Source organism: Protopterus annectens, chromosome 3.part1, assembly GCF_019279795.1.
Source record: "Protopterus annectens isolate FY-2018-M chromosome 3.part1, PAN1.0, whole genome shotgun sequence".
Taxonomy (NCBI): domain Eukaryota; kingdom Metazoa; phylum Chordata; order Ceratodontiformes; family Protopteridae; genus Protopterus; species Protopterus annectens.
In genome coordinates, this window is record NC_056732.1 from 1812231257 (window position 1) to 1812249813 (window position 18557).

An 18557-nucleotide genomic window follows, 5' to 3' on the forward strand; every position below is an offset into this window, starting at 1 on the left:
TCAGTTTGTGGCCTATACATATGGAAGGCACAGTAGCCCTGTATGGCAGGGGTGCTTACCGCATGTTTGAACCATATCTCAGTGAATGCACACACATAAGCACCTTCCAAAGTGTACAGTGCTTCCAGGGAGTCCAGTTTCTTGTTTAGACTCCTACCATTAAGCAACAGTACCGTGAGTTTATCTAGAGAGGATTTTGTTATGTTGGGAGCTTGGTTATTTTGACACTGCCTAAAAAATGCATAACAGAAGTGGCTAATGTTTTTGCCAGTATCCAAAAGCCTAGAGCAGACAGGTGCATACCATCTCTGGCAAAGCACTGTGGCTTGTCAACCATGTCTTCCCATATAGATATTGGATTCCCCTTGGACTGACACCAGAAGCTAGGCCCAATTGTTAAAGTCAATCATTTTTTGTTTGTATTGTGGCATCATCCTTGGAGAAGATAGAACACTGCTTAAGGCTAGGCTCATACCTGCCTGTGACACATAATCTGAAAGCTCAGTCATGTCTCTCTTCATATATTCCAGTGAGGTACGTCTCAAGTCATTTACCCTTACATGGACTACAGCAGTATCATACCGGTACTTGGGGTTGAATGACTTGAGTGATTTAATGGATCCTGGCACCTGATAGGCAGCTAACCATAACCCGTTCCTTATCCAGCCTAGTGAGGGGAACATCCATGTGTCTCACAATGGAGTTATCTATGACCAATACATTAGATTCTTTGGTGTCATGCTTTATAGACTTATTTATTGAGACACTGGTGTGTGTGTGTGTGTGGAGGGGGGGGATTATTATGGGTTGTGGTTGGTTTTTGCATTGTTATGTATCTAAGTGGTTTCCATTTGGGAGGGCTCTGATCTTTTGATAAGTTACTACTGAGTACCTTTGCATATGTGTTTATGTGTCACGTCCTTATAGGTTCATATGTAGGTACTAGGCTATTGGCCCTAGGGCCTATATAAGCCTAGCCAAACAGTATCCTGGCTTTTGCCACCCAAGAAAATTATTTTCCTGTGCCCCTGTCAAGCAGAGCCACAGAAGTGATCCCCGGGGTGAATTTCCTATCTCCCATCCAATCATCAAGATTGTTCTTGAAGAGTGCTAATGAGGAGCTTTGTTTGATATAGATAGGTAGCTTGTTCCAGAGTATGGGAAGTCTCTGAGACAGGAATCTATCCCTCCAGTATGTTCCGTTTATTATGGTGACAAGGATTAAGTCCCTAGAGCGTGTAGCTCGGAGGGATTGGGATTTCTTTATGTGGAGCATGTCCAACAGCTCTGGGTTTGACATAGCTTTGTATGTTAGGCAGAGATCACCTCTGAGTAGGCGATATGCGACAGAGTAAAGCTGGAGTTTTTTGAGACGGTCTGCGTAGGGCATTTGTTTGAGGCCAGTAATCCTCTTTGTGAGGTATTTCTGTGGCCTTTCCAGTTGTTGTAGATGTCTTGTGAGGTACATACCAAAAGGGGCATTGAACTCTATAATGGGTCTAATGAGTGATGAGTAGAGGGGAACAATGACCTCTTTTTTCCTGGATGAGAAATCTTTTGTGATGAGGTGTGCCACTTAGAAGGATTTCCTGACTACTGTGGTGATGTGATTATTAAAGGAGAGACTACTGTCCACCTGTGTCCCAAGGTCTCTTATCACACTTTCAGTGTTAAGTAGACTACCGCCTATGTGGTAGTTCATGGGTGCAGAGTTTTTACCAAAAGGGATGACAATGCACTTTTTGGCATTGAGCTTGAGGCCATGGCTTTGACACCAGGCACCTGTCTCAGTGAGGCCCTTTTGTAGGATGTCCACATCATTAGGAGATTTGATTATGGCTCTTAGTTTGCAGTCATCTGTGAACTTTGTTAGCCAAAGACCTTCTGTGTTAGCCTGTACTTCACAGAAGTAGATACCAAACAGGAGAGGACCTAGGACTGAACCCTGTGGTACTCCACTTGTCACTGGTCTGAAGTTGGATTTAGAGTCTGCTACTTTCACAGTGGGTGTTCGGTCAGTGAGCCAGTTGGCGACCCATCTTGTGACATAGGGATTTATACCTTGTTTAGTGAGTTTGACTATAATTCCAGAGTGGGGGATGGTGTCGAAAGCCTTGGCAAGATCTAAATAGGCTGTGTGTACCACCTTACCCTCATCTATGGCTTTGGTGACCGACCACCTTACCCTCATCTACAGCTTTGGTGATCGCTTCAAAGAAGTCTATCAGGTTTAGGAGACATGATCTGCCTTTTACAAACCCAAACTGGGTAGGGTCCAGAGTTTGGAGATTACCAATGTCATTGTTTATAAGTTCCATGATGATACGCTCCATAGCCTTGCAGACCAAGCTCTTCAGGCTAATGAGGCGGTAGTTCCCGGGGTCCGTGGTGGCTCCCCCTTTGTGGAGTGGGATAACTGTTGCTGTGCGCCATTCAGTGGGCACAAAGCCTGAGGTGAGGCTATGATTGAACATGGTACTTAGGTGGGGTGCCAGTTCGTCCTGCAGTTCATGTAGAACGCAGCCTGGGATGCTGTCAGGTCCCGTGGACGCTGTGTTCTTGGCTTTGGAGAGTGTGTTTTTTACCTGGGCAGCCTTGATTACAGGTACTTTGCATTCGTCCGGTATACAGATGGGCCCTTTAGGGGATGAGAAAAGGGTGAAGTTAGCACTGAACCTATATGCCAGGATGTTGGCAATATCAGTTGGTTCTGTATATTTAGTGCCATTGTGCTGTAACTCAGAGCAGATCTGAGTGTTGCCATTGAGATTCTTGACATAGCTATAGAATACTTTGTGGTTGTCTTTAGAATCAGTGGCGATTTTGTTTTCGTAACTAGCTTTGGAGGATTTTATGAAGGATCTCAGTTTCTTACTGAGGCTGACCACGGAGTTCCTCCAATCATGGGATTTTACTCTTTTTTGCAACAGTTTCTTTCTTCTGTTGTAGAGTTTGCTTATAGCAGGGGACCACCAGATTGGCTTCCCTTTTTTGGAGGATAGCATCTTGGTTCTGTTAGGGATTGCACGATCCATGCACTCATGTAAGTGCTTATAAAGTGCAATTGTATAGGATTCAGTAGTCATAGCTCTACTGTCCATCAGCATGGGTGTCGTGAAGTTTGCCACTTCTGTCTTAAGAAGCGTGAAGTTGGCTTTGGAGAATTCTTTTACGGTGGTTTCCCTAAGGGGTGGTGGGGCTGGGATGTGGATGTCTAGGGTGATTTGCTTGTGGTCGGAACTGACCAACGAGGAATTGACCTCTGGTGTGGAACACCGGTTGCCCATGTTGGTAATGCCCAGGTCTAGGATATTGCTGCCCCTGGTGGGGGTGTAGATGAGTTGATCCAAGGCATTGGAATTTATGAATTCCAGAAAACGTTGAGCACAAGAGTTGGTACACGAGTAGTTTTCCCAGTTAATGGTCGGGTACTTGAAATCGCCCATTATTAAGGGTGTTAGGTTGTACCCTAATATTTTCCAGTGTATCAAGAAATGAGAAGTGGGAATCCTGGGGCATGGTGGGGGATCTGTAGCAAGCTACAATTTGCATTGAGGTCTTGCCCAGAGTTAGTTGCACTTGGATAATCTCAGATGCATTATGCTGAGCAACTAGCCTGGAGGTGTGAGTATCCTTGATGAATATGGACACGCCTCCGCCTTTAGTGCTTCGGTCAAAGCTAGGTGGCCGAAAGGTGTGGTATGAATTATAGCCTGGTAATGCAGGGGTGCTCTCTGGAGCCTTGAACCAGGTGTCTGTCACTGTACAGATGTCGATGTTCTCCATTTTAAGGAGTGCCTCGAGTGAGTGCGTTTTGAGGTTTAGACTTCTAGCCTTGAGTAGCATTACCCTCAGATTTTGCTTGCTTGTACCTGTTACAGTGGTGAATTTGTCATTTGAATCTTGCCTAAAGAAGGCACTATAGGGATGGCAAGAGCCTTAGCCAGGTGTGTGTGTGTGTGTGTGTGTGTGTGTGTGTGTGTGTGTGTGTGTGTGTGTGTGTGTGTACAACCTGTTTGGCATTTGATTTGTCCTTATGTGAGAGTCTTGTCAACAATTTCATAGTGTAACTACATCTCTCGCATAAGTATTTTGTTTCAGGAGTAAGTGGTTATCAGTATTCATGAGACAACTGCTACATTGCCTCAGGATGCCCATGTCTATCAGGCTAGCCAGAGAGATGATGGGAAACTGCCCATCCATGACAGCAGGCTCTTACTGTTAGTTTTATTAGTGAAGGGAATAGGTTAATTTGACAAGACTGTGCTGGTAGCACTGACACTACATTTTCTGTAGGGTAAGTTAATCAATAAGGCAACACTGCTCAGTGCACAATTGAGTTGCTCCTACAGCAAAAGAAAAGCCTTTTAGGTGGGTGAAGCCAGACACTCAGGCCACTGGGTAGTAGGCCCCCTTTGCCTGAAGGAGCTTAAAGAAGGTGCAGATAGGGGACCAAATGATCTTCATGGCTGCCTGGATGATGACTCTGCCTAGTTAGCACTCTGCTCCACGTTGTACCCAAGGGGACTTGGAAGAGTTACGCTCCTTTCAAGGAGTCTACTGAGAGTATTTTGGTGTGTTTAAAACTGATGGGTACTTTGAGAGACACTAACAAAATATATTTTACATTTATAGCAAAAAGAACAGAACTGCAAATAAATGTCCTACATCCTGGTTAATCTAATCTAGCAACACAACTACCAACTGTACTGTTTTAATCCAATAACTTATAACACAGTTTCAAGTTCGATTCCCAGAACCACCACACTCATACTCTGCATTACTGAGCAGGTCATTTAAACAGACTAAATATAATAAGGTGAGCCATGAAAAACATGCAGATTTGCTAAACTGGATTTGCCAAACTAACAAATGTTTAGTAAATAAATGGAAAAATGCAAGTGCAAGAAAGTACCTAACAAAGTTTGCTTACTTATTCAATTTATCACTAGTACATCAGTTTAATTTGTGTAGGCTAGTGGCCTCTTTTCAGAGGAGACAAAGTATTATTTATATTGACTAGAAGAAATCTGGCCTATTTTTATTTAAGTGCCATAGGATCTTTTACATTCAGCTAAGCTGCCTCCAATTCAGGCAGATGAGGCCTCCATTTAATATCTCATCTGAAGGATGGCACAGTCAGGACTGCAGCGGCTCCTAATGCTACACTGCAGCGTAGTGATGGAAAAATAAATCTAATCACCTGAGGTGGGAAAAGAACCAACAGCCTTTTGATCTTCCAGCACCAAAGACAAGTGTGCTACCCACTGATATTGGTATTTTAATTTCCAAAAAAGGGCCAAAACATTTACAGCCAGATCTTCTCAACAATGTGCTTTGTTTTATAAATGTAACACTGTAGTTCTGATGCTACTGTACTCAGATTTGAATGACACTTCACTTACCTACAGAGACCATGTTCTCATAGTTCTGCACCATCACCTCCCTGTGTAGCTCTTCTTCCTGTTTACTCAGCATCTTCCACTCCTCTCTTGAAAACTTAACAGCGACATCTTCAAAGCTTTCAGGCACCTAGAAAAACATGGAATATGTTTACTTGCTCTTTTACGTTTCACTGTGCAGACAGATACAAGGCTTCAACAAGAAGCTAATAAGTTCATACCTATATTACATGGCTACAGCCCAGCCAAAATAAACCTACTACTCTTTTCATCCTACTGCTGGACATTGCAGCAGGGTCCCCTTGTGCTACCCCTAAGAAAAGATTAGCGAGTCATCAGCATTTGATGTCCCCTTCTTTCCTACCACACAGCCATCCATCAGTGTGATGGTCAGTGCTACAGAGAGGACACTGAAATTACTCTTCACACTTTTATGATAGCCACACCCTAGTTCAGGATGTACAAGTACAAGTCTCTGCCCCATATTCACCAATAACTGCACCTTCCATGCTCTGGTTTATTATGTGCAAGTCACTGACCCTGGTTTCTACAATCACCCCATTTTCCACGGTCCAGATTGGTCTACAGTTGTCACTGCCTGTTGGTCTGTACATCAGTATCCCCAGTTTTTGAATGCACCTCTCAACCTTTTACAGCAAGAAATCAGGACAAAGCCTAAAATAATGAGGGGACAAAGGATCCAAAATAGGGACAGATATTCAATATCACTCTTTAAACTTAGAAAGTTAAGAATTAGTGGATTTGTGTTAGTATGTATTTTCTAAAGGATATGAAGGCTGAAACTCAAATGTGTGTCACAATTTACTGACTTTGTTCCTCAGTGATTTGCCAGAAAATGACTAATTTTATGAGGAACAGACCAAAAATAAGATGCAAAGATCTAGACAGTTGAGAGGTATGTTTCTGAAAGAAACACCACCAATCCTCTCCTTTAACAGGTCTGGGCTGCTGACCCAGGTCTGTACAATAATGTCATACCCACAGTCCAGTTTAGCCTGAATGTGTCATTGCTCCAGGATTCTACAGTAACCTGTTTCTATAATTCCCCTTTAGTCCGTGCAAGTCAGTGCTTCAATATTCCACAATAGCCTAACTTCTCGTACTTCTGTTTAGTCGATGCTGGTCATTACTCCAGGTTTCTACATTAACACGGCTTTCCATAACCGCTGTGTGAATGAAGGCTCCAGAAGGGTACAACAAGACACCAGATGGAGATGTTAGCAATAGCTCCACAGTTTACTGAGTTCATTCAACTGCCACCCCTCGCTCCTATACATGTGGCCTTACCTTTTATCCTTTGCATTCCCCCTCTTCCTGGGGAGGTTCCCCACCTCTAACATTCACATTCTCCTCTTCCTCCTGCCTCGGGCATCCTTGAATCCAGCTGGTGACCATTATTAAATACTTCCTTAAACATGCCCTAAATCTTGTCCCTTTAGCTACCAGGCGTATCTTATTCAACCCTCTCTTTCCATTTGTTCTGAACTCCAAACCACTCTCTTGCCCCCAACAATACTGCATGCCCATAATCTATGCCCACATTTCTTTTATTCCTTTCCAGTGTGTACATACCAAGCTAATATAATTGTTCTGTAAAATTCAGCCCCTTTCACCTTTTTGGTAGTTCATCGTTGCATACTGTGCCAGCATTACCTACCATGTTTATATGTCCAGTATTCAATATCTGATCTTACGAACAGAGAATGACCACAAAGTTTTATGAGTACATCCCATTACATAAGTTTCTCAGCATCTTGCTGGATTCAATTATCAGTGATTTTAAGATCAGAAAGCTTGGAGCCACCCAATTAAATCTGAATTTCCTTAGATATACCCCCATTAAGTATATCACTGCAGTCCAACTCATCAAAAAGCAAGAATTTTTGCATTCTCCCTCCCATGAGTGTTTAGCCCAACCCATTCCCTATTTAAATATAAGAACATCACAGATGCACCAACAACGTAGAAATGGGCAATTTTGGATTAACTGCAACTGCTGTGAGTTAGGCCATGATAAGCTGCCCAGTTCTCTCCACCTTTCTATCAGTGGTCACCAATCTCATCTTAGTGTAATCAGAAACCATACTCACCTTCCTCTAAGGCCACATGTAGTGACTAAATATGCTCTACAGGACTTGTCCCAGCTCCATATGTTGACCTTGCATCTTAGAATGAAGGATTAAGGCACTGAGTTGCTATCTGTCATGAAATCTTTCACCATAAAAGTATCTAGGGTGCAAAGACTATGTACACAAAATGAATTTGCTTAAAAAATAAGAATTAGCTGTTCTTTAATCAAATCTACAGCATGGTTAAACAGTAACACACAATGTGTGTGTGTGTGTGTGTGTGTGTGTGTGTGTGTGTGTGTGTGTGTGTGTGTGTGTGTGTGTGTGTAAAACAACGTCACTCCTGGTATAGTATGAAGTAAAAACAAAAAAGCAAGCTGGCTGCTTTTACTTCACACAAACGTATTTATTGTAAGCACTTTCATCGAGGCATATACCCCAACTTCACCACACAACTCAACAACACAGAAGACTCCATTTTATACTCATGTTCAAAATCAATTACACAATTAAACAATTAGTTTGGACTGCTTCGTATTTTAAAGTACCCATACTTTTTAACCTTTCAAAATACTGACAAACATTAAAATTGTTAAAAGCTATAAAAACAGTGTCAGAAAAGTGTTTTACCCATTGTTGAAGACCATAATAAATCAAACAATATTACTCAATCATAAAAACAAAGACTCATAGGATCATAAAATCATAAACACTACAAAAATATAAACGTATTTGTAAAATTCTAAGAGTGTATAATCCTGCTGAAACAGACCATACGGGTACGTGATTAAGTACTGATAGAAATCACTAGCTTGAAGAAAACAAATGTAGTTGCTTCGGAGATCCTGGCTAAATGTTTTCCTTTTCCTCTCTCACCTACTGCTGGTTAAGACATACTGGTGAATTCCCTGCTTTGTCACTCTCACCTACGTGTCACCCTCTGTGCCCCTTCTATCATCCAGATACTCTTCTTAGCACTACTTTTACAAATTTTAGCTCTTACATAATTCTTGCCTTTTACCCTCATTCCTAGAACTTAACATAGAGAAAAGGGGCTCTTATTAAATGATATACGGGGTCTCTTTTTACTTTACTCTATCTGTCCTCATACTTCACCTGTACTTTGCACTGTTTCCAGATATTATGTCAACATCTCCATGTACCGTGCATTTCCCTATGTATGCATAAGACCTCACTCCTAAATGCCCAATAAGTTGAATATCACATATGGTTGATTGACGTTTTTACTAATATCACTCAAGGACAAGCTTTTGTCAAGCATATGTTACCATGTAATATACCATTTGTTACACTATAACATATCCTGAGTTCAACCATATGCTGCAAAGAAAAACACCTTGAGGTATGGCTGCATATGTCTATGCTTCTGAATGACAGAGCTGCGTGAAACTACTTACTGACAGCTGACAGGTTCACCTCAAATTACTTCCCCTACCCCACCAACAGTCCAAAGGAAATACCACATACCACAATCCTCCCAACCATTACTAAGGAACAGGTCATCAATGTACTTTCCAAGGCCAAGAAAACTGCATCGACGAGCCCCAATAAGATCCCAAGATGTTAAATAAATAGCATGAAACATGACCTCTCTGGTCCACTTGAATCACTTTTCAACTGGAGCCAGTCAGGTTTGGTGCTCAAGGAATGGAAGATGGTTACAGTCATTCCCCTACACAAAGGAGGTCCATCTACTGATCCTTTTAACTACAGGCCCACAAAGTCTACGTGGCCTTGCATATGAAGCTGGTAAAAGAATCATCATGACCATGATAAATGAGGACATAGGTAACATGCAAACGCCAAACCCATCACAGTTCGGCTTTGTTAAAGGAAGGTCATGCCTATTAAATCTGGTGGACTTTTTTTGAGATGGTCACCAAAGCACTGGATGAAGGCAAGACTGTGCACACAGCTTACCTCGACCTGGCCAAGGCTTTAGATACAATACCCACTCAAGTACTATAGACACTCTCACTAATTTAGGTATAAATCCTTTTATCACCTGCTGGATAGCCAACTGTCTCACTGATAGGACCCAGGAAGTCAAAATAGGTGAGGCCACCTACACCAAGAGGCCAGTCACTAGCGGAGTCTCCCAGGGCTCGGTACTGGGCCCACTCCTTTTTGACATCTATTTCTCTAAAACTGAAACAAATGCTTAAGATTTATGGCTGACTAAGTTTGTAGATGATTGCAAGCTGGGGGTTATAATCGACACTAGCATTCTTCAAGAAGGTCTATCTCTGACTAACAAATGGTACCAAAGCCATGATCTTAGTACCCTTTGGGAAGTCAACTATCCTGGCTAATTACCATGTTGATAATGCACCCCTAAGAGTCAACCCAGTGGTCAGGGATCTGGGTATGCACATAGACAGTAGCTTTAATTTTAACCACAAGGTCACAGTGGTGAGGAAATCCTTTTATGTTGTGCAACTTATAAATAAAGCCACGGCATCTAGGTCCAAAGAGGTCATTATCCCACTGTACTCCCCCATCAGGCCAGTCATAATAGTACAATGCTACCTTTGGTATATACCTGACCAGGCATATGCAGCAACTAGAGTGACCTCAGAGGTTCCTTACAAAAAAGAATACAAGGTATAACAAACCTGCCTTATGCAGAGCACCTTAAAGCCCTTTCCCTCTATTCAGTCTGCTATAGATTGCTGAGGGGTGGTCTATGCCTGGCTTATGAGGCATCCGCAAACCCCACACTTATGAATCTCCTATATATTCATAAGTCAAAGAGTACTAGAAACACAAGGTCTGAATTTTGTCTGTGACTTAAACAGAACATGCTGGAAAGACAGATATGTGTCCTAGAGACTGCCCCTCCTATGGAACAGGTTCCTCATCCATGTGAATCTGAGTTAGTCTATTATCCAGTTTAAGCACAACCTAGACCAGTGAAAGGGAATAGAAAATTTACACCAGGCCTGACACCCATGTCCCTTATATACAGAGGTAGCTTATAGCTTACTGCCTGATCCTCAATGTCCCATTTGGGTACAGTACGTTATTCTTTCAGGAAAACCTGGCTAGTCTTAGAAAGCCCCCCCAAGGTCAATAACCTAGTAACAATCTATGAATCTTTGAATGAAACAAGATGACGAGGGCAGTTCTTCAGAGGGTTCTGGACACTTGTTCACGAGCATTTCCAGTACCTGACCGCTAGCATTAGGTTTGTTTTTCCTCGCTTCCTAGCACCATCGCAGTACCTTTTCACTTGACCACCTCCACTACTGGACAGCCAGCTTTACGGATGCTCTCCAAAACTGTGCAAACTGCTTTAAGTTAAAAACAGTGACCTGTACAGCAGCAGAATAACCTTTCTGCTTGACATGAAATTACATGAAATGCGTCCCAGCATTTTGTTTATTTTGAACCTCCTTTGTGCTCCATTTGCCCTGACTGCTACCTATTTCTAATGATCCTCAGCTACAGTCCTCCATGCAGTGTCCCTCCTGGGATTACGTACTACAGGCAGTTACTAAGCATGTGGTCAAGGAGACCACTGAGCAGCCTATTCCAGTTTCTGAATTACTCCAGAGCAATGTCTAGTTAAGTGACTTACTCTGAGTTACTTAGCATGCAAATAAAGGTTGAAGGAATCAAACCTTGGACTACAGGGAGCAGCTTATATCTTTAATCATTTGCGCTAACAGACTTACAGGACAGTGCATTGTGGCACATACTCCGTTGTATCAGCCCCACTACCAGCATATAGTACTCCTACAGTCTCACGCATCACACCACACTATCAACTACCATGTTAGCAACACTTAATTACGCTTCACTTTCTACCCCATACAGTACTGAATCAAGGGCAGTACTAAACTCCAAAGAACAACACTTCCATGCTGCAGTGACTGTAACATATCAAGCTTGTTGGGATCACCCAACCGTGTAGCTCTGCTCCTGGCATCCTGGTACTGACAGTCTTCTGAAAATGAATATCAGTACAAAGAATCGATGGTTAATCAGGAAATAAACATTCCATAAAGCAGGTTACATAAAGCCTGCTTAGTCAGACATCATCAAAAATAACAAAAAAATTATAAAAGAAACATTTGTTGGGAGGGGCATCCTTCCTGTACCACCACACCTCAGCATCTATAGGGATACGAACTTCAAGACTGCACACATGGGCATAAGGAGAAACTCACCCAACTCTTCTTCAATCTCACTCTACGAGTAGGTTTTTGTCAATGATAGGCAGGAATCGATGAAAGAAGTGATTCCCATTTTGTCACAGTGTGGTTTAATGCTTAACAATTTATCCTGTTTTTCAAGAAACCATTCTAAACTTCCTCAAAATTAGTAGGAGGCTCATGGAGAGGCAAATGCGTGGTTCATCTTTGTACCGTCCTGTAAGAAGCAGCATCATGTGGGTCAGCTAAATTAATTTAAAGTTTACCCCTCGGCCTTTACTTCAATAACAGCACAATGTACTACAGATAATTACATGGTTCACACTTGAGGTCCTCACTCATGTAACATAACTGTGCAGGACAAGTAACTCAGTTGTTCACCCAAGAGTCCTCCACCATGTAAGACAGAGTAACAGCTTGGTTCTGTCCTGGGGCTATCTCTTATGTTAGAGCAAGCACCATGAGGGACAGGCAACCATAGGTTCATAGGTGTGTACTAGGCTAATGGCCCTGGAGCCTTTACAAGCCTAGCCCATAGAAGTGTCCTGGCATCGTGCCACCCAACATTAGTTCCCAGTGCTGCTATCAAGTACAGCCACTGCAGTGATCCCCAGGGTGAACTTTCTATTTCCCATCCACTCATCAAGATTGCGATTGAAGAGGGCCAGTGAGATGCTCTGCTTGACATGTATGGGAAGTCTATTCCAGAGCATGGGCAGTTTCTGGGTTATGAACCTGTCCCTCCAGCATGTTCTGTTGATTGTGGTAATGAGGTTTCACTGGCAGTACAACCATGGTAGGACTTGAACCTACAATCTTCTGATCCGAAGTTAGGCGCCTTATCCATTAGGCCACATGGCCAGCCACAACCATCATCCTGTGGAATCCTCCCTATTGTCACAGCACCATCCAGGAAAGTAACTGCATAATTCACCTCTGGAGCCTCTCTTATATGACAACACCAAGAAGGATAGGATGTCTAGGGTCCTGACTTCTGTAATAGCACTTTGTGGGATAGATAATTCCTGGTTTAACTTCTGGGACTCTACCTTTCATAACAGCATTACATAGGACAGATTAACTTCTGGGATTCTGCCTTTTTACAACAGCGTTATATAGGACAAGAAACTTTGTAATTCAGCTGCTGCTGTATTCCCTTAGTTGACAGCACCATATGGAGAAAGTAACTGCATGGTTCACCTCTGTGGTCCTCCTTAATATAACAGCGCTGTGTAAGACAAGTAATTACAAGTTTCATTCCTGGGGCTCTCCCTTATGTAATAACAGCATGTGAGACAGATAAATGCAAGGACCACCCTGGCCCCCTCCTTCATGAAACAGTAACATGGGAAATAGGGAACTGCACAGTTTAGCCCTGAGAAACTCTGTTATATAACAGTACTATAATTGTACAACTACCTACATGGTTCAGCCCTCCTTATGTATCAGTCTCATGTGGGAGAGGTAATGCCAGAGTTCACTCGTGTGGCCTTGCCTTACATAACAGCACCAAAAGGGACATGAAATAGCATGGTTTACCACTGAGGCGCTTCCTTATTTAACAGCATCATGAAAGCTATGCTGCAGTCTTGTGCTAAAATCCTACAGGAGGTAGCAAAATATGTCTTAATGGACAAGCCAATAGCTTCCTCAGACCTCCACTACACCAAAGGGAGAACCATGTACTTCTGATGTACTGGCAAAAATAACCATTATTAGTTTAATGTCAATGCACCACTCAATGTTTCCCCTTGGTTGTATGCAACAGACCTCAACCTAGCACTTTCTAGCTATTGTGACAGTGTGACTATCAAGGAATCTTCAGGATCTCAGAGTAACACAAGTGAACCAAAGTAAGCTTCTTAAATCTACAACTTCCTATGTTCTCAGCATTTTGCATTCCCATATACATGTTGTTTGTTTCACAGTCTAACAACTCAATCAAGATAAGCTGTCTGAACTGGATGGCAGACCCTTTGTTCAGACTCTACATTCTGCATTTCGCCATTTTAATACTGGTGAGTTTTTGCTTACATGTATTAATTATTTTCTACTCCAGATTGTTACAAGACCCCAAATTATTGCTGACTTTTCCTTTATCCTTGTTTGAATCATGAAGTTCATAACACCTACTGGCAGCTATACAGGACTACTTCACCTTTTATACAAACAAAACAAATGCTGAATTGGAAAAGCTGAAATATTGCCAATCAAAGTTTAAAAAAGGGAGAAAACTACAAGAAGCTTACCTACAGTTCAGACTCACAGTTCTTATTTTTGTATAAAATGGAATATGCACTATATAGCTGTAAGGGCTCTCTAAGAAAATACAGATTCTAACATGGAAGTAGTCTTCAGTATGTGTCTTTAGGAAATCACTACAATGCATACTGTGTCTACTGCAGACTTTTATCATAGAGCTACACAAGAAATAAACTTATTTTTATAAATAAATATTTCAACAGATTAAAAAAGACTATATAACTACAGATTCATTTCATTGGCAGTTATTAGGCATGCAGTCCAGGAGACCATTAAGAAGTCCCCAGTAACTCCTAAGGACTGTTTAGTTAAAGTGATTTGCTTAAAGTTACACAGTAGGCAATTAAAGGGGGAATATACCCTTAGCACAGGAAGAAACCAATTAAGAGGTCAGAGGTTTAGCACTTTGTGCTAACTACAAGGTGCCACAACTCACTTTAGTAGCTGTTATTTATTTATTTTATAAGGGAGGCATGCCATTTTACTGACTGATACCTATTCAACAAGTAGCTTTTGAAGGGTTATTGCAAGATGTAGTACTGCTGCATTACAGCAAGTAAACATCTCTTCTAGGGGAAAACAGCTTCCACAACAGCTCACAGCAAACTGCATTTTTTCCTTCTTAAATCATAATGATTTATTCTCTGTCTCCAGGAACACAGTTTGCAGAGATCAGGATTAAGGAGCCTTACTCTCCCTGTATTCCAGAATATCTTACCTAAAGTCTTCAAAAAAGGCAGAGTGCATATTCAACTGCACAAATACCTATTATCTTTCACTGTGGGCTGAAAAAAACACATGCGATCTACCCATTGTATTAAAATATTCTCATTAGCCACATTCTTACCTCCAGCTTCATGCTCCTGTTTCAGCCTCAAGCACTACAAACCACAACATTCAATGACCCAAACAACAGTTTCTTGTAAGTGGTGGGATCCAGAGCTGCAATATTTCACTACAATAGTACAAATTTTCCCAAAGTCTTTTTCTAAAACCATGCAGACCTTTTACAACACCTTTTGTTTGTAAGCTAGCTTTTACTTCCTGTCCTTCACTGAAATGTGTTCCCCTGTACCTTTCAGGGAAACATTTTAATATTCATGAAACAAAGCTGATACAGAGTGGGAGTGTGTGCAGGAGGAAGGGCTTATTTAAATATTTAATGAGCTAGACTACACCATCCAGCTTTCTTTGATGTCTGTCATTCACACACACACACACATTGTGGGGGGAGGGATTACGTTTTACAGAACATTTTTTTCTACTGCAATCAGAGAAACTCAAAAGTACACCGCATACATCACAATGTTCCTTCTGTAGCATACTCTTTATGCATTAGCTTTATGTATTTCATCATTTCATGGTTATTTAACCAGTTCTACAGATGTTCTTCTAAATTAAATCCATCTGGTAAAATACAGTAGTCATGCTCACTTTGCACACAAGTAATGACAAAAACAGAAGAGACAGAAAGAAATAAAGTTTCAGTTCTGCTTGTCATAAGATGTGCAACAGATACTCCTCCATGAAGGACATGGTGACAAAAAAGTAACAGACAGCTTTTAGTTTAGTCTCTGCTTATCAGTTTTTGGTATGTGCCCTAGTTAGAAAAGGGCTTCCCTCAGGACAAATAGAATCACCACTGACTGCTTGTAATGTTATTTACTAAAAAACAGTTTGAAAGGGTTGGGGTGTTTTCCTGCATGCTGAGTGGCATCCAAACATTACGGCATCCAACCAGGACAGTAGCTGCTTTCCATTCTGTGTTTTAGTTCCCAATATTTGTGAGGACTAAGGCACAGATAACACTATCGGATATCCATTGCCTTAAAATTCAGTGAGCATATTACTGATTTTTTTTTCCATTTAAATTGTAAAGATTTTTACAGCATCAGACAGAAAATGTAATTTTATTTTATTTTATTTTATTTTACATTTGTTTTACCAACTGGACACAGGTCCTTTTTCAGCAGAGGCCCAGGGAGAAAAGCTCCAGTTACAGCAAATTAGAGTTAACAAACATGTAAAAAAGATATAGAAGTATCAGTTACAGACATGACAGAAGTTAACAAACAAACATTTAGGCATTACCGGATTGATAGCAAGTAATGGATACATTATAGTGGAAAATACAATTCTTTAGCTAGAAGTATTCACATTATAATTCATAATGAGTAGAATACAACTAAATGAGACTGAAGGCTATCTTCAAGGACAGTAATTTGCAAGGAGACTATGGGAGGCCTATCTTGGAGAGTTGCAAGAGCATAACCAGGTGTCTGTTAAGTGTGACCTAAGCACCTTTTTAAATTGTGAGATGGAGCTGTTTGAAGTTACTTGGGATGGTAATATATTACACACATCAAAACTCAAAGTGAAAATGCCAGTAAAAACTTCAGTTGTGCTTAGACCTTGCATAAAATCAGAGGTCATATCTAGAAATACTGGAAAATACTGCTGAAAAAAAGTCTGGACTAAAGGCATAGTCTGGAATAAAGGATTCAGCAGATAAAGTTAGGTCTATTGAATTTACAGTCCATAAGTGTAACTCCTTTAGAGACACTGACAGAGTTATAAATCATGTGCTACTGATACTGTCCGGTCTATAATACACTTTGTTCCAGAGCTGTAACTGGCTCATCTACCAGCCAGTGCTGTTCTTCAATCTGGTGACCCTTAACTACAAATTGAGGAGCATATCTAAGTTGAGGAGCAGCAAAAAAAAAAAAAATCGATGCAAGATCTGGTGCTCCTTAACTCTAAGCACTTTAATGTACTGGCACCCTTTCCTAACGTAGTGATATGAAACACGGAAGTGTGGGAGTTCTGGGTTCAATTCTCTTGAGGGATATATATATATATATATATATATATATATATATATATATATATATATATATATATATATATATTTTTTTTTTTTTTTTTTTTGTCTGACAGTTTGGCACAGAGGTTTAAGACAATGTTCTATTAGGCAGCCATGCTGGGTTTGATTTTCACAGCATCCATTGGCCTACCATGTGACTCTTAGCAAGTCACTTAAGCAGATATTTCTATTCCTGCAACTGTATTTAAGCATTTTACACATGCATTGCCTTTTCATTTGATCCTTCACCTTATATTCTTTCTTTTTTTTTTTTTGGCACATTCAGTTGCTGCCTTATTTCTATCTACTTCTGGTTTGATTTGCATTCCGCTTGACACAACATGCTTCTGCTAAACTAAGCAGGGAAGTCATCCTAGACTTATTCTCCTCATGTTTTAAAACCTTCACTTCATTTGGGTCTTGTGAGGTCAGCAGATATGTATCCAGTCCTACAATTGCAAATCTATACATGTAATCAATTTTGAAGTGGCCCATGCCTCCTTTAGAACAGGGAATATTTAGTCTTGGTATACACTGATTTTTATAAATCATTTGCTAAGCATGAAGCATCCTTCTTGTTTTCCTGTCCAACCAATCCAACACCTTTTGTGGCCAGTCAGTCACTCCAAAACTGTAAATTAGGACAAAAAGAGCAAATTGGTTTATAGTTTTGAATTTGTTCCTGGATGTCAGCGCTGTTTTCAGTATTAATTTTAGTCTTCTAAAATATTCCTTACTAAGTTTTATTCACATTTGTTCATGTTTTATTGTTGATCCTTCATCCTTTCCAAAATATTTATACACTCCCTCTTGCTCAAGTTCTTTTATAACACATTCCTGACCCAGGCTGATGTTTTCTTGGTGCTGTAGCTTTCCTGCTTTAAAGGTTACTTTTCCACATTTATCAAGACCAAATGACATTCTTATATCATCTGAAAAAGTTTTGACCACTTGCAGTTGCACTTTCAGTTACTCATCTGATAAACTATACAGTTTTAAATCATCCACAAAAAGAAGATGAGAATCATTTACTCTTTGTTGTTTTCTGGAAGTCAAATTGTACCCATGACCTACTCTGTCAAATAGACACCTTAATGGGATAAGGGCAAGACAAAAGAGCAGTGGTGACAAACAGTCACCCTAGAATATCCCCCTTTTGAATTTTTATCCCTGGAATAATAATTTGTCCTTTATCATGGTTTGACTGCAAAGTGGTCTGCCACTGTTTTATGATCACTGCAATGTAATCAGTGTATGGTGAATCTTATACATTTTAAGAACTCTTTTATCCATGAATGCTTTTTTTTAGACTATCCATGCCATACTTAGAGTGTTCCCTTTTTTACAGTTCTCCATTATGATTTTATTTAACAATGAATGATCCTTTATTCGATATGACTTTCTTTTGATACCCTTTTGTTCTATTGCCATGATTAACTTTTCTTCTAAATGACTATCAACTCAGTTGGCATGAATTCCAGTGTATAGTTTATACTTCATTGAAGACAAGTTATTAGCCTATAGTGTTTAGGATAGCTTGCAGGTTCGGTCTTAAGTAGGTAGGAGCATTGTTTTTCCTGTTGTTAACCAGGTTGGTGTCTGTTTAGGGTATGCATATAAATAGTTCTTACTTGTGGCTAAATCTTTATGTAAAGATGTTAGTACATTTTGAATCTGGGCCTGGGGTTTTCCATTTAGGAGCTTTTCTTAACTTTGTTTCAATTTCTCTGGCTGTTACTTCATCCCATTTCATATCCTG

At 40.6% G+C, this 18557-nt stretch overlaps 1 protein-coding gene across 1 annotated transcript in view; it reads right to left on the reverse strand.

The window, feature by feature from the left end:
* Positions 1-14947, reverse strand: part of LOC122797876 (zinc finger protein 260-like) — a 183765-nt gene extending 168818 nt beyond the window's left edge. Inside the window, exons 1-2 of the mRNA XM_044066397.1 lie at positions 14780-14947; positions 5406-5532 (exon numbers count right to left, since the gene is read on the reverse strand). Of these exons, the coding sequence (XP_043922332.1) occupies positions 5406-5532; positions 14780-14791 (139 nt within the window). The 5' untranslated portion in view covers positions 14792-14947. The remainder of the gene's footprint in view (positions 1-5405; positions 5533-14779) is intronic.
* Between the last annotated feature and the right edge of the window lie 3610 nt (positions 14948-18557).